This window comes from Caloenas nicobarica, chromosome 1, assembly GCF_036013445.1.
Source record: "Caloenas nicobarica isolate bCalNic1 chromosome 1, bCalNic1.hap1, whole genome shotgun sequence".
In the NCBI taxonomy this organism is placed as follows: Eukaryota; Metazoa; Chordata; class Aves; order Columbiformes; family Columbidae; genus Caloenas; species Caloenas nicobarica.
In genome coordinates, this window is record NC_088245.1 from 182,539,214 (window position 1) to 182,554,326 (window position 15,113).

A 15,113-nucleotide genomic window follows, 5' to 3' on the forward strand; every position below is an offset into this window, starting at 1 on the left:
AGGTTGCTGATTGAAATTCTATAATAGCTATGCTCTTGCTGTTTTCCCCAAATACAGTTTTCTCTTCATTTTTTTAACTTGTCTAAAAAGATGGGTTTCATATGCTAGGCTATAGAAGTGGAGAGTCAGCAGTTTTTTTATTGCTGAGGCTCTTTGTGTAGGCAGTGGGAAATGATCGGCATCTCCAGAAGCGATTTGTGTGCCTGTTTTTCCAGTAACTACAGAAGAGGCCTCTCCAACACATAGTTTATGGGACCCACCTTTGTCGGGTTGGTCTGGCTTGGTAGGTGCGTTTGCTTTAGTGCAGATGCATCTTCCAGAACATCCAGGTGGACCAGGCATTTACAGAGCTATTGCTTTGCACGTGAACAATGCGCCCGCTGCCCCCAGCACAGACGCTGGCTGCTGGGAACTTGGTCCTCCCTTGCTTGTGGATGGAGGTGATTCCTTTGTAAGGACGATTGTGCTATAAGGGTAGCTGAAGATGAAGTACTCCAAAGTTATGTTTTGTGGAATGAGTAACAAGCTGTCGTGGTTTAACCCGAGCTAGCAACACAACCCCAACAGCCGCTCACTCACCCCCCTCCATACCCTCCCAAATAGAGGAGAGAATTGAAAGGGAAGGGAGAAACTTGGACTGAAATAAACACAGTTTAATAAAATAACAAAATATTAATACACTACTAGTAAATGTATGTATATAATAGAATATAAAATAAAAGATACTCAATGCAATTCCTCACAAACTCCATCCACACTGAGCAGCCAGGCCCAGGAAGCAGCACTTGCTCCCGAACAGGTGATCCCGAAGAGAGAAAAAAGGAAAAAGGCAGAAGGGCCCAGAGGCCTCTGCAAAATGGTAAAAGGTCAAACTAAACATCCCAAACAGAATTCACCTGGCTCTGACAAAAAGAGTGAAGAAGGCCAAGAAGCAGGAAAGAGCCCTGAACATCCCAACTCCCCTTAAACATGAAGCATGATGCTAATGGGATGGAACACTCTTATTGATCAGTCTGGATGTCACTCAAGCTCTGCCCATCCATGCCCCCCTTCCCCGATGCCTCACACCTGTGGGCAGAGTGCTCAGAACATCCTTGGCTCTCAGATCAGAGCAATTAAAAACAACTGTGTTCTGGGGTGTTATCTTCTTGTTCTCAAACTAAGTCCAAATAACAACTGTGCTAGCTATGAAAAAGAAAGGTTTCTAGCTTAATGAAGAAAATTAACTCATTTTCAGTCAAACCAGCATACAAGCCTTCATGGTTTAACACTTGTTTTTTTTTTTCCAGTCTCGCTCTTCTTCCATCTAGACCTAAATGTTATGAATTAGTCTATTTTTGTTACATAAATACTGTATCACTTATACTTTCACCTCAAAATTCCACTGTAGGTAAATAACTTTTTGTTTCTTTTGTAGGTTCACACTGCCTGTAAAGATCTGTATCCTCGTAAATGTCCACTTGGCCAATGTAAGGTATCGATCATACCTCCAACAGCACTAAACAGTATAGACTCTGATGGTACGTAGTATTGTAGTGTGTTCAGTGGTAGCTCTGGACTTGCAGTGCCTAGTGAGATCTGTATAACTAAACAAGGCTAAAATCCTCCTGCTGAGCAGGTGAATGCAGTCTTCAAATTTGGAGAAAAGTATAATTTTCCATATAGCTTTTTAGAGGATTATTTAACCGACATGATTTTAAAAAAATGTTTTTGGAAGTTCCTCCACTTGAAATTTTCTCCCATTTTATTTATGACCCTTGGAAACTTTTCAAGAGAATGACCAGAGTCTTCAGATGAAGTGGGCTGATGCCTGCCTGGCATGCATCCCTCATTCTAGGAGTTTTCAAATTATAGGTAACTTTGCTTTATGCAGAGGTAAGCTAGCTGAATGGCTCAGATCCAACAGCTACTTTACCAGGCTGAAGAGAGGAACCACTTCCATAGCCTCTGTAAAATTTCTTTTAACTAGAAGCAGTGTAAGAATCCTGCAACGCACTGGTAAAAAACCAGCAAATGTTCAGAACTCGGAGGTGCTCTTTGGTGGCTCAGAATGGAGATACGTGAGCAGTGGGAGATGGCGTGTAAAGGCAGGGAGTGGATTTAATAAGGAGTATCATGAAATCTGACTGCTTTAATTTATAGTTTGTGTTGATGGCAAATGTGGACCAACACCTTTAACACAATTTAATGAATTTTATTGTATGAAGTTAGTAAAAGTGATTGTTCATGCTGTGTGTATTCACTCATGTCTCATTACTTGCTATGTGGTGTCTCAGACCAGAGCATCATGCTGCTTATCATTCATGCTAGGAAGATTAATCCATATTTGAAATTATTTTTCTTGGCATTTAAATAATCAAACCTTATTTTAAATTGTGATACTGTGGATTTAAATTATCATTCTTTAATGCCAATTTTTTGTTTGTAGGTTTAGTAATTTTTTTAGGCAACTGAAACCAACATAGTTATTTTACTGTTGCTTGAAATTAATGTCAAAACGTGTTCCTGTAATGTCTGATTTTGAAGTGCTACTGAGAAACCACTACTTCCATGGACTGGTCAAGTTAATGACAACAGTGTTCATTAGCCATATTTACTAAGGCCCTTACAGAAAGCCTGCTGTCATCAGTTAAGACCTGCATTGACTTCAATAAGCTTTGGATCACAACTGAGTGTCTATTGTTCAATGATTCTATTATAATTAATAGTATGACTTCAGTAAAAAAATATTCTCATGCAAAGTCTCAGCTGGGAGCAACTGAGTACAGTAACTTTTAAAATCTGTGAGTAGTCTTAGGAAGCTCATACAGACGTGGATGATCCAGTTCAGCCCAGTTAGGTTAAAGGAAAAGCAGAATAAAAACCAAACACATGTAACTGAACTATATATTTAATTATGTGATAATCTGTGAAGACACGATTTGAGAAGTATTCTAAAAGGTTAACCTTTTTCACTGCGGAAAAACAATAAAGCTATTGTCTTCAGGATTTTACTAAAGCTAGGTACTGAAAATACCAGAGAGAGAAAGATGAACTGGTAGATCTTTAGCAATTATCTTTTCTTTGCAGGGCTATATTCAGTTTAGCATTTACATTATATGCATGGTAAAATGTACTGCTTTTGTCCTTCATTTCTTTCTTCTTCTTTCCCATTATTTCTTTTTTTGTTGTCCATATTAGAAAGCCTTATTTATTTCATTCTTTCTAACTATGTTCGCAGGTTTCTGGAAAGCCACATGCCCGCCATCCTGTGCCAGTCCTCTTTTAGTTTTTGTTAACTCAAAGAGTGGAGACAATCAGGGAGTAAAGTTTCTTCGTCGATTCAAACAGTCGTTAAATCCAGCTCAGGTGTTCGATTTAATGAATGGAGGACCTCACTTAGGGTAATGACCTTGGAAATCTCGAGCCATCATTCCTGCAAGGAAATTTAGTGCAAAGTAGAGTGTTGTGTTGTCCCTTGTTGCTATAATTCTATCACCAATATCCGCTTTTACTTCTTAATTAAAACGTAATAGATAATTTCAGGATGAATTCTGGTGGGTGAAGGGATTTCAGAATAATATTTTCTTTTTAGAAAAGCTCACTTTAAAATTCAAAACCAAACCCCATTGGCCCAAATTTTTTCTGGTTTTGTGGTTAGTTTCGACTTCTGGTATCTGATAATGTTCAAAACCATTACAAATCATGGCCTGGGTGCTTTTCTTCCATTTCATATGTATAATTCAGATATTTCTATAATTTTGTTGTGAATAGCCATGGAATAAACCTATTGTCTAAATGTACTCTGTATCTTTTTGAATGCTGAACACAAATGTCAGGGGAGGAATCTGCAGTGGCTGAGGGACGACTACACTAGAACTTTGATCTTCGGAAAACTACATTCAAAATACGGTTGTAGGCAACATATGCAAATGGTCAAGAAAATGTGTATCTCACAATATTTAGAGCAAGAATATAATTAAAACCATGAGGCATTCTACAAAATCTGAGGCTTGATTGTTGGAGAGATGGAGATGAAATTTGTGTAGTGGTGGCCACAGCCCAAGCATCCTTGCTCATTCATAAAGATCAAATTCATGCCTTCTTTTTTCTACTTGATCTGAAAAGTCGAGTTGAATTCTTTGAGGGAATGTAATTTTAAGAGGCTTTCTATCTTTTCTCAGGGCAGGAGAAATTGTACTAGTATCAACATTTTTTTCCTTAAGAATCCGCATCTTTAGTTCTGGATAGGTATCTGTCTACCATATACAAGTGATATGATTTTCTTTAGAAAAAATACAAATGCTTCAAAAGTTTGTGAACTTAATATGTTGGTTTTTATAAATAATTCTGTAATTATACATATTCTGGAAAATAACATGCATTAAAAATAAATATCTTTATTATTTTAAGAGTTTCTACTTTCTAGTTTTACTTTTTTTTTAAGTTTAAATCCCTGTTGTTTTTACCTCTTAGCTGTTTCTTCACATCTCATTCCCCTTTCCTCTGTCTCTCACCTTTCTGCTTGTTCTGTCTCTCTTGTCCTCCTTTTCTGTAATGCCTAAGTGTTGTATGCTGTAGCTGTTCAAAGTCAGAGAACAGGAGGAAGAGCCATAGAAAGCGAAAGCAGAATACGGCTTTAAGGATCTAATGTGACATTCTAATATTTATATGGGTTTATATTGTCATGATCACCCTGTGTGTAGTAATTGCCTCCAACTGTCCTTGCATTTGGTTAGTGACATGCTGGCAAAAGCCCATCCTGTTGTGGTGTCCTAATCGCTTCTAGTGAAAAATTCCCTGTTGGTGCCTTGTGCTTCTGGCTGACATGGGAAGCATAGAGCAGTGGCAATTTCATAGCTTAGAAAATTTTAGAAAAATAGTAATAAAATTTTAAAAATAATATAAATAAAATCCTGAAAACAATATCAAGAGATTATTTTTTTCAAGTAAAAGTCGGCATGTTATTTATCAGAAATGTCAGTATAAGTGAGATATACAGCAGTTGATGGGCTGCAGATAGGTTTCTTAAGTAATTTGTTGTATCCACATGCCCCAGAACAATGAAACAACCACCATAAATGTGCCATGCACCATATTTTCATGTAACGGTTGCTATTGGACATAACTGGCTCTAACAGGCTGCGTTTTCTCTGCAGTTTGCGGTTATTTCAGAAGTTTGACAACTTCAGGATTCTCGTGTGTGGTGGCGATGGGAGCGTGGGTTGGGTCTTGTCAGAAATTGATAAGCTCAGCTTGCACAAACAGGCAAGTGTGTATGCTTAACTTTCCTTGACTAAACTGCCTAAACTTAATTTTGTATGCCTACTTTTCCTTGACTTGGTTCTTTGTCATGTATCTGTATATGGGCCAAACTCAATAATTACTGTTCAGTGAAAATTTTCACTGGTATAAACAGGGCAAGTTGTATCGGGATTGTAGAGTTTGATTTAAAAGCTTCAGACACCAGCTGTATAATTAACATTTGTTGCTCGAAATAACAAGCATTCGTAATAGTTTGTGCTTTTTACTTCTAGTTTTCAATAGTAGATTTGTGCCTGTGTTGTGTTTCAGTGTCAGTTAGGAGTGTTACCCCTTGGTACTGGAAATGACCTTGCTCGCGTCCTTGGTTGGGGAGGATCCTGTGACGATGATACACAACTTCCTCAGATTTTGGAGAAACTAGAACGAGCCAGCACAAAAATGTTAGACAGGTAAACCTAAATGTGTATATACGTGATTTACCGTGAGATTAAATTTGTATTTGTCTGGATTTCCGATGGGCTAAACCCATGCTAGAGACTTTACATTCAGTTTTGGTTTTTAGAGTGCAGATCATAGTTGTGAGGGTGGCCAAGACAGTAATGGGGACATCTCTTCAACGGTCTTTTTTACCTGAAGAGTCAGAAGGGAGAACGGTTGGTGAAACTAGGAAGCGTGTTCTCCACGGATCACAGAATCACAGAATGGTTGGGGTTGGAAGTGACCTCTGGAGGTCATCTAGTCCAACCCACTTGCTAAGCAGGTTCACCAGAACAGATCATACAGGAATGCATCCAGGCAGGTTTTGAATGTCTCCAGAGAAGGAGACTCCACAACCTCTCTGGGCAGCCTGTTCCAGTGTTCCGTCACCCTCAAAGTAAAGATGTTTCTCCTCATACTCAGGTGGAACCCCCTGTTCTTCAGTCTGTGCCCATTGCCCCTCATCCTATCGTTGGGCACCACTGAAAGGAGTCTGGTCGCATCCTCTTGACACCCACCCTTGAGATATTTATAACCATTGATGAGATCCCCTCTCAGCCTTCTCTTCTCCAGGCTGAACAGGCCCAGCGCTCTCAGTCTCTCCTCATAAGAAAGATGCTCCAGGCCCCTGATCATCTTCATAGCTCTCTGCTGGACTCCCTCCAGTAATTCCTTGTCCTTCTTAACTTGTGGAGCCCAGAACTGGACGCAGTACTTCAGATGTGGCCTCACCAGGGCACAGTAGAGGAGGAGGAGAACCTCTCTCGACCTGCTGGTCACACTCTTCTCAATGCACCACCTTCTTGGCCACAGGGGCACATTGTTGACTCATGGTCAACCTGTTGTTGACCAGAACTCCCAAGTCGTTCTCTGCAAAGCTGCTTTCCATCAGGTCCGCCTCTAACCTGTACTGGTGCCTGGGGGTATTCCTCCCCAGGTTGAACAAAAGGACACAGTTTATTGCATAACTGATGCAGCTGCAGAACTGCCTCTTAAAAGAAGCTGTAAGCATTATGAACTTTTATAGATTCAAAACCATTTAGGGCAGTTTTACAGACTCCATGCGCACTAATAAATACCATTGAAGGGAGCATCTTTATTCAGGAAACACCTGAGCTCTCTGTCCTTGGGTGTGGGGAGAACCCTCAACGTGTGCTTTCACCTTTGACGTAATTTCCTGAGGCATCAGCTGTGGACAAGATGCTGGGCTACGTGGATCTTTGGCTTGATCCACTACTGTTTCTGTTGGAAGCATTTTCTTAGTCAAAACCAAGAGATCTTCCCACTCCTTGTTTTGTGTGGTTTTCATCCATGAAGCAAGGAAGCAATCTCAATTTTTAAAAAGTCAGAGGAGGTGGTGGTCGTGTCGTTCCAATGAAGGTGTAACACTCTGGTTTTGAGAGGGATATTTCATACTCTTCCTTTCTCTCACATGTTTTTTTGTTCTTCTAGTTACAAACACTTGAATGTGATTAAAGAGGATCTTATTTTAGGGTTTTTATGAAATACAGAAACAAGTCCTGTTTTATTTTAAGCTTTTCTACAGACTACTTGATCATTTTACAGCAAAGTGTATAGAGCAATGCTTGTTACTGATGCTTAGAAATAATTGTTGGCCTGGGTATTTTGAGAGATTCATAGATTAAATCAGGTTTGCCTTTTCATGTACTGAAAAGACCTCAGTGTCATTTTTTTTGCTCTTATTTCTGTAGACTTGCTCCCAAGGCCATCTGCAGTGATGACTTGTTCTTTTCAGCAGGATTTGAAGGATGTTGCTGTTAGTGGTTTCCTACTATCTATGCCATTGAGTACTGTCCTTTACCAGAGGAAAAAAATATATATGTCAGTGAAGATACTTAACCATTTGCTTTGTTCTCATGCCTCCCTCACCTAGTTGAGATGAAAAGCTAATGTCACCTTGGACCTTTTTCCCTAGGAATACATATATTTTCCTTTGACTTCTGCAGTTAGTTTGCACAAATTCTTTTATACTCTCAGTGTTTTGCTAGAAAATCTTTGTTGCCTGCGCTGAACGTCCCACAATTTGCTCACAAAGAAGGCTCATCATCAAATCACTAACAAAAAACCTAGGCAATAAAACCAATTATTATCTTTAGGCTCAATTATTTCGCCCATATTCAGTTAGCATACAATTAAAAATTCAGATGCTTTTTTTATTTTTTAAACACTTGGTGTGACATTGAATTTTCTTTTTGTTGGTATGTTGGAGAAAAGATAAACCTAATAATCTGGAAACTTAAAGCTGTGACATTTCTTTTAGGTGGAGTATAATGTCATATGAACTGAAATTACCAGCAAAGCCTTCTATTCTTCCAGTGACTGCAGACGAATCAGAGGAATGCCAGGTGAACTTTTACTTTTGTTTTGTTGCTTTATATACTTACTGTGAGCTTCTGGGATGATGATATTTATAATTGAAGCACTCACATGAAAAATAGAAACAGATGTTCTGTGATCTGCTAACTGAACTGAGTTAATGTCTGTTCATGGTGTGTATCTCGAATAATCAGGGTTTCCAGTTCTGTATTATTTGCCAAAAATGAATGAAGGTAAGGAGTCTTCAGCAGAGCGGTCAGAAAAACTTCTTGCTGAAAAATATATTTTTATATAAATATCTCTTGTATATTAGTTTCTATATTATATGAAGTATACGGGGTGTTTCAAAAGATGGAACCAATTTGAAATGACACACTGCCTGAAATTGGGTCCATCTTTTTGAAACACCCTGTATATTATTTTATATATAATGACATAATGTTTTATTTTATTCTTATATAACAAAATCCTGTATTTTATATAAGAATATAATTATTATATATAACGATAGAGTATTGTGTTATTATGTAATACTATTATTTATAGTGTAATTATATAAATATATGAAAATATGTTTTAATAGCTATAAAAGCAAAATGTTTGCTATCTTGAGTTTGGAATAAGCACTGAAAAAAACTAATATTTTGAAGAGGGTTGTATTCTGAAAGAGAGAGAGAAAAAAAAGAGAGAGAAACAAGCTTTTTGCAGTTTGTAAAAGTTAGATCAGGTGATACCAACCAATATTCTCGTTGTTTTTTCAGAGAGCTCAAAATCATAAGTGACCTCAAAGAATACACATAAGAATACATGATGCACACATTCATTTTGCCAAAATTTATTGTAAAGACTAAGACCTAAATGGTTTGCTCCTTAAGAATTGGTTTTGATAACATTACAGCAGTTTAGCAGCCTTTGTCAGTGGGGTTACTTGGGGAGTAAGAGCCTATCTGACAGTGAAAAGAAAATTCAGGGTTATAACTGCAAACCTTTGCTTTATTCTTAGCTGAGCAGCTTAGTTTGATGGAAACTGTGCTTGTTTTAGAAATAAAATATATTATATTATAATAATTTTGGTTGTGATAAATCTAAAAAGAAGGTAGACTTTTTTCTGCCTCATGGACTACTTTTAGCCTAGAAATAACTTACTGTTTTCTCTACAGGAGGAAAAGAACTGTGTATCAAGTTCTTAGATGCAGTGGCATGTTGAATATTAAAAATCTGCTACATAAAATACAGCATGCAGGTAGAATCTGCATTGCCAGCTACTTGTCCTTGTATTAGATCTGAAATGGAAATCCTGCTATTTTTGGAGGCATTTTAACTTACTACTTGGTGTTAAACTGCTGAAATGCATGGAAATTGAAGTATTTTTTCTCTGCTTTCAGATATCTGCTTATGAGGACTCAGTTGCTGCTCATCTTGCAAAAATTCTGAATTCTGATCAGCACTCAGTTGTCATATCATCTGCCAAGTGAGTTGATGGGTTTTATGTACAATGTGTGGCATAAATCCCCTGTGTAACGTCATAACCATAATAACCTTCTGTGTAAGCCTGATTTTCTTATGGCAGGCCCAGCTGGCCTGGCTTAATATATCTTGATGTATACGTTTTAGAGAGGATGTTTTTTCTGCAGAATTTCTGTATGGTGCCATTGTAAGGGATATGTTAATTCTAAACACATCAACATTATTTTTAAGTCACATAATAATATAAAGTTGGTTTAAATCACTCCAGGTCAGTATGCAGCTTAAATATGAAATTTATTGTTACTAATGCAAATGTGGAATCTACTTAATGTTAACTGTTTTCTGTTTTATTTTATGTATATCCGTATAGTTAAGAGGACAAACAACTTCACCAATGTGAAGCAGAACTTCAGCTAGGTAGCTTCATCATAGCTCTGTCTATATCAATTCAATAAATAGTGGCCTCAGAAAACAGGTTTATTTTCCCCAAAACTGAATCACTTAAAAATGAGATATAATTATTTGGCAAATCATGGACATCATCTGAAATAAGAAGTATTCTGTGTATATCTTCTCTGTGAAGAAACCTTTATATTTTGTGATATGCAAAAGTCTAGTGACACTATCTTCAAAAATGCATCTGAATATCATGTCTCTTTTCTTTTCCTGCTAAAAGCAGGTTAATAAGATTTCATTTTTAAAATAGACATTGATTGCACATGTTGAAAATTAAACTGCAGGATATTATTATAACTCCAAATTCTATATTGTGTCTGTGTCTTGTGAAATCTATTTTGTTTCTGTCAAATAACTTTCAACCAAACGAACAGTACTAAGGAATTATCCACACCTCGTTAGTGAGTTTGCTGTCTGTCTGCAGCGTAGGCAATAAGAACCAAGTCTTTCTCTGATTTACACAATGAAAATTCTTTGCAGCCTCTGTAGTCAGCTGCGGTTCGAAAGCGAGGGCAGCGCGATGGCACGTGTGTGGCCAGATGCTTTCATCTAAGATGTGCTTCATTAAAGTCAGTAGATTTTCACCATGGTTTCTAGACCTCATCTTCCCACGAGAGCTTTTAAAACTCTGTTTGAAGTTAACAAAGTGAAGGCAAGCTTGCTAACATCTCTGGTCTGGAAGGTGTACAAGCAAGGGAATGAGTAAAATTAGTCGTGTTTATTTCAGTTCGTAGAAATAGGAGACTTAGATAGGATGTATGCAAAGGCTTGAATAAAAAGGAGGGAAGGGTTTTTGTTTTAAAGCTTATCGCTTGAATTTACCAAGCCGTAGAAAAGAGCATCATCTGCTTTGCAAGTCTGATCACAGAGTTCAGTTTCCAACAAGAACAGTGTATCGCAATATGCACATAAACCAATTGCCATAAGAATTTAATGTTCGAAACATATCTACTTCATTTCATTTGATTTCTCTCCTCTCCTGTTTTTATTTGAAGAATATTATGTGAAACTGTAAAAGACTTCGTTGCCAAAATAGGGAAGACTTATGAAAAACCTATGGAAAATGCAGAGGAAGCCGATACCATGGCCATTAAAGTAAGACAATTAACTATTTTCTGGTTTACGGTTGTGTTTTTGTGTTACAGCTTATAGGTGTGTAATTTTTAAACCTCTCCAGGATGCCCAGTTTGGCTTCCATTTCAACCAGTGACTTCAAAAATCTTCTCTTCATGGTGCACAGAACAGTTATTTCCAAACTACCTTTAAACTATAAGATCTCTATAAACTCTGTTTACATTTTTTTTTTTCCTTCAGAAAGGATAAAGTACATGGTAATGTACATAGAGGTAAATTTTGCATTAGGAGTTACACTTTTCTCTGAAAGGGATTAAGTGAGCTACAGGAAACAATGGGATAACGAAGAGAGAATATGCTGGGAGAATAAAGGGAAGAGAGATTACAGTGTTGAAAATAATGGTTTAAGCTGTAAATTGTAGAGGTCATATTGCAAAAGCACCAAAAAGCCCCAGAGGGATCTGGTATGAGTCACAAAATTTACGTGAGCTGAAAAGAAAAGAAGAAAAAAATTCATTAACAATCCCAGAGTCAGGAAATGTATGTGCTAAATGACAGTTTCTGATTCACATTTTTATTCAGTGCACATTTTAGAAAATGAATTTTCTTTTTTACTGTTCCAGGGCCAAACAGTGTTGTTTTCCTTTCCCTTAAGGACAGAAAATCACCTCTCTTCCAGTGTACCTAGAGAGCAACTGCTCAGTCAGGGGTAGAGGTATTTGACAGTGGTTGGTTCTGGCTTGAGCCTCTTTGCTCTGTGACAGCTCACTTGCTTAAATGTACAGCTGTGTTGCAAAAAGCAAGCCCCAAACCACCACGTGTTTTCAGTCGAATAGCTAGGCATGTCCCCATAGGTTATCTCTGCAAATTGGGGTACTGAGCACCCATAATTTCTTACAATGCATGGTATGGGCAAATCTGTTGTGGTTCTTTCTGTGCTGCTGGCCATCGGTAGAGGAGTAAGATCTAATCTGTACCCTACTTACGTGGCAGGCTCAGATTAGCACAGCGTGTTATTTTAGTGTGGGGGTAGAGTTTTTTCGTTAAAATTGCTCTCATCTCGTTGGGTGTCACAGGATCTGTCTGCAAAAAACAATGCAGGCCTACTCATAATATGATATTCCACAATGTTGAACCTGAGTTTGGGTTTTACATAGACAATTAGACACAGACAATTTTAAATCCTCCCGCATGGAGAAATTAGATCCCTCCCTATAATCTGATACTTAATTTCATAAAAATGTTCACACGGTCACTGCGGTTTTTTTGTGTTTGTGTATATCCTTTTTCACTTTGTCTTAGTGCACCGAGTTAAATGAGAAGCTAGACCTACTGCTCCAGGCTCTTCACACAGAAGCCCAGGCTGCTCCCATTCTCCCAGGCATCACTCCCCCCATTGTGGAAGAAGAAGCAGAGGAGTTTTCAAGTGAAGAATCCCTGTCTGAAAGTAAAGAGCAATTAGCGGAGTGTGTCTCAAAGTCTTCCACCCAGAAACTCTTCAAACCGAAGGAACAGTTAATGCTCCGGGCAAACAGCTTGAAGAAGGCAGTGAGGCAGATCATTGAACAAGCAGAAAAAGGTGCACATCAGCAACGTTTTGATCCTTACTGATAGAATAATGATGCAGGTTTTTTTTCTTTACTGGCATACATTTTCATTATTAAAGCTTGATTTCTACATTTTTACATAGATTTAATTATGTGCTTTTTTACAAGCTGCAAGGAAAAGAAATGCAGCATGTTTGGGTGTTGATGATTGTCTGCATATATGCATACATATGTATGCACATATGTGCACATATGTAAGTGTGTTTCTTTTGTAACTATTATCCTCCACAAAATTAAAATTTCTGATAGCAAATCGTTATCAACGGGCAAAGGATCGCTAGACTCTCTTTCACTGAATTGACAATAGAAAACTTTTGCTAATATTTTTAAACTTAAAGCTACAGGGAAAAAAGAGCTAGTTTTCCTTTTATGCAGATTTTGTTTTAATATCTTAAAATGTTCTGGTTTCATTTTGTTTGGTTATTTTTTAATAAGCAGTTGTGGATGAGCAGAATGCTCATAGTGAAGAACAAGTGAACCAGTCCCCACTGGAATATAGCAAAGAATTGGATGAATCCAAAGAAGAGGAAAAAGAGGAAGATACAAAGGAACTTGAGTCCCCATCAAGTGAGTAAATTAGGAATACAATAATTTTAAATTATGCTGTCTCCTTATAGTTGTATTATGGAGCATATTTGGCTCCATAATTAAAAATACTAGCATGTTGTTTCACTGGAAACTAGTCATAAATTTTAATAGTTTTGAATAAATAGAAGTTGAAGGAAAAATGCAGGAGATGAGATGAACCGTCTTTTAGAATGGATTTAAAAAGCTGAGAAGGTATTTGTTGGGGAGAGAAGTTATGGTGTTGAATCCAGTGGTTACACTCACCTTTCTACATGAACTTGAGCAGGGACCAGAGCCTGGGTAGCGGTGGCAATAGCATGTCTCAGTCACAGGTGTTTTAAGGTACAGTACAGGAATTTCTATCAGTCATTTCTGTTGAGGGGGTTTCAAATTGTGTGAAACAGACATATTTATTCATTGTGTTGACAATGAAACTCTGATGTCTCAGCTGGGAACTTACCTTGAGACAGTTAGTGGAACAAAGAGAGTGAAATTGAAGTCTTTTATATTAAGTGGAATGGCGTAAAGCAGGAAAGAATGTAAGAGAAACTGGAGCATGGAAGTCTCCTGAGACGTGGCAGTACTAAGGTCACCCCCTCTATTTGTCTAATCCAGAGCAGAAATTTGAACCAGAGTCTTCAATATCCTAGAGCTTCTTCCCATGAAAAATTTCTTGCGTTGTTTTCCCAAATACAGGTCACTAGTCCAGCTAGTTCCTTGCAGCTATCGGCTGCTGTATAGCAAGCCACTATACCAAGGTGCTCTTGCTTTCCAAGGTGTAGAGCCCTCTACCTGCTCTGGCCTTGGTTGGATGGACTTTTATCAGCTGCTGCTGTTTGAGTGCTTCTGCTTTCCTGTGGGACCCTCATTCTGTCCTCACTGTTGGGCTCCGCAGGTTGCTCTCCAAAAAAAGGGTGATAGCATTTGTGTGTGGGTAGCCCGTTCTGGGTTTTAAAATGCAACATAAAGAACCGAGTCGTATTATTTGTATCAATGATCAGTTGTATGATTTGTATCAATGATTGTACAAAGCAATTAGAATATAGAGTGATCTTAGTTTAAAACAACTTGATTGGAAGGTAGCATTCTTTTTGTCTATTCAGTGTTCAGTCACTGTGCATAAAATGATATTTAGAGCATAGTCATCTCCTGAAATAGCACGGTACTAATTCCAACATTCAAATGATAGGGTGAAGTCTCTCATTTGTGTGTCCTTTAGGAAATCCGTCAGTGAGTGGCTGCAGTAGAAGAAGGAAGGATAGTTTGTCTAAATGGGACCCTCACTTACATCCTCCCTTGCTTGGTTTTGTCATCAAGCCAATCCAGCCAGAGGTCTATGGTTGGATATTTCCCATCACAAACGTCAATGCTGCATTTTGTACAGAGTGAGGGTTATTCAAGAGTCTCAAGCTGCATAGTAATGTTAGGAAAGCCGATTCTTACTATAGGTGGAAGTTCCAATCTTTGCCATATTACCAAACTGGACAGTGATGCACTGCAGGTAAGGTCTTGAGATAAACTGCAGGTCATGGAGAAATAGTGGTAGCCGGCAGACAGCAAAAGCCATACTCTAGATATTTAGCGAGGAACTTCCTGTGGCAAAAGCAGTTGGTGGCAAAGTTGTTTGGGATTTACATCTCCTTCTATTACCCTCACCCACACCAAGATCTTCCAGAGATGATGTCCTGCTGAGGCTCTGCTCTGCTCTGAAGCTGGTGCCTGTGTTGGTAGCTCCTACCTTAGAAATACGTCATTAGTTTCTTGGGTCTTCTGTTAATTCAGAATCTCCCATTTCCTTTTCGCCAGGAATGGATTTCAGATTTCTATCAATGATTGTCTCTTCTCTGGCCCCTCTCCTTTTACCTTCGTTATAGGAGTCGATGC

At 38.2% G+C, this 15,113-nt stretch overlaps 1 protein-coding gene across 3 annotated transcripts in view; it reads left to right on the forward strand.

Moving 5' to 3' along the window:
* The window catches only part of DGKH (diacylglycerol kinase eta), a 175,333-nt gene that overhangs the window by 117,296 nt on the left and 42,924 nt on the right, over positions 1 to 15,113 (forward strand). For all 3 annotated transcript variants that reach the window (XM_065626676.1, XM_065626677.1, XM_065626678.1), the window contains 9 exons: positions 1,418 to 1,520; positions 3,221 to 3,383; positions 5,139 to 5,247; positions 5,554 to 5,693; positions 8,003 to 8,087; positions 9,444 to 9,529; positions 10,977 to 11,076; positions 12,358 to 12,634; positions 13,101 to 13,229. In XM_065626676.1, coding sequence (XP_065482748.1) covers positions 1,418 to 1,520; positions 3,221 to 3,383; positions 5,139 to 5,247; positions 5,554 to 5,693; positions 8,003 to 8,087; positions 9,444 to 9,529; positions 10,977 to 11,076; positions 12,358 to 12,634; positions 13,101 to 13,229 — 1,192 coding nt within the window. The remainder of the gene's footprint in view (positions 1 to 1,417; positions 1,521 to 3,220; positions 3,384 to 5,138; positions 5,248 to 5,553; positions 5,694 to 8,002; positions 8,088 to 9,443; positions 9,530 to 10,976; positions 11,077 to 12,357; positions 12,635 to 13,100; positions 13,230 to 15,113) is intronic.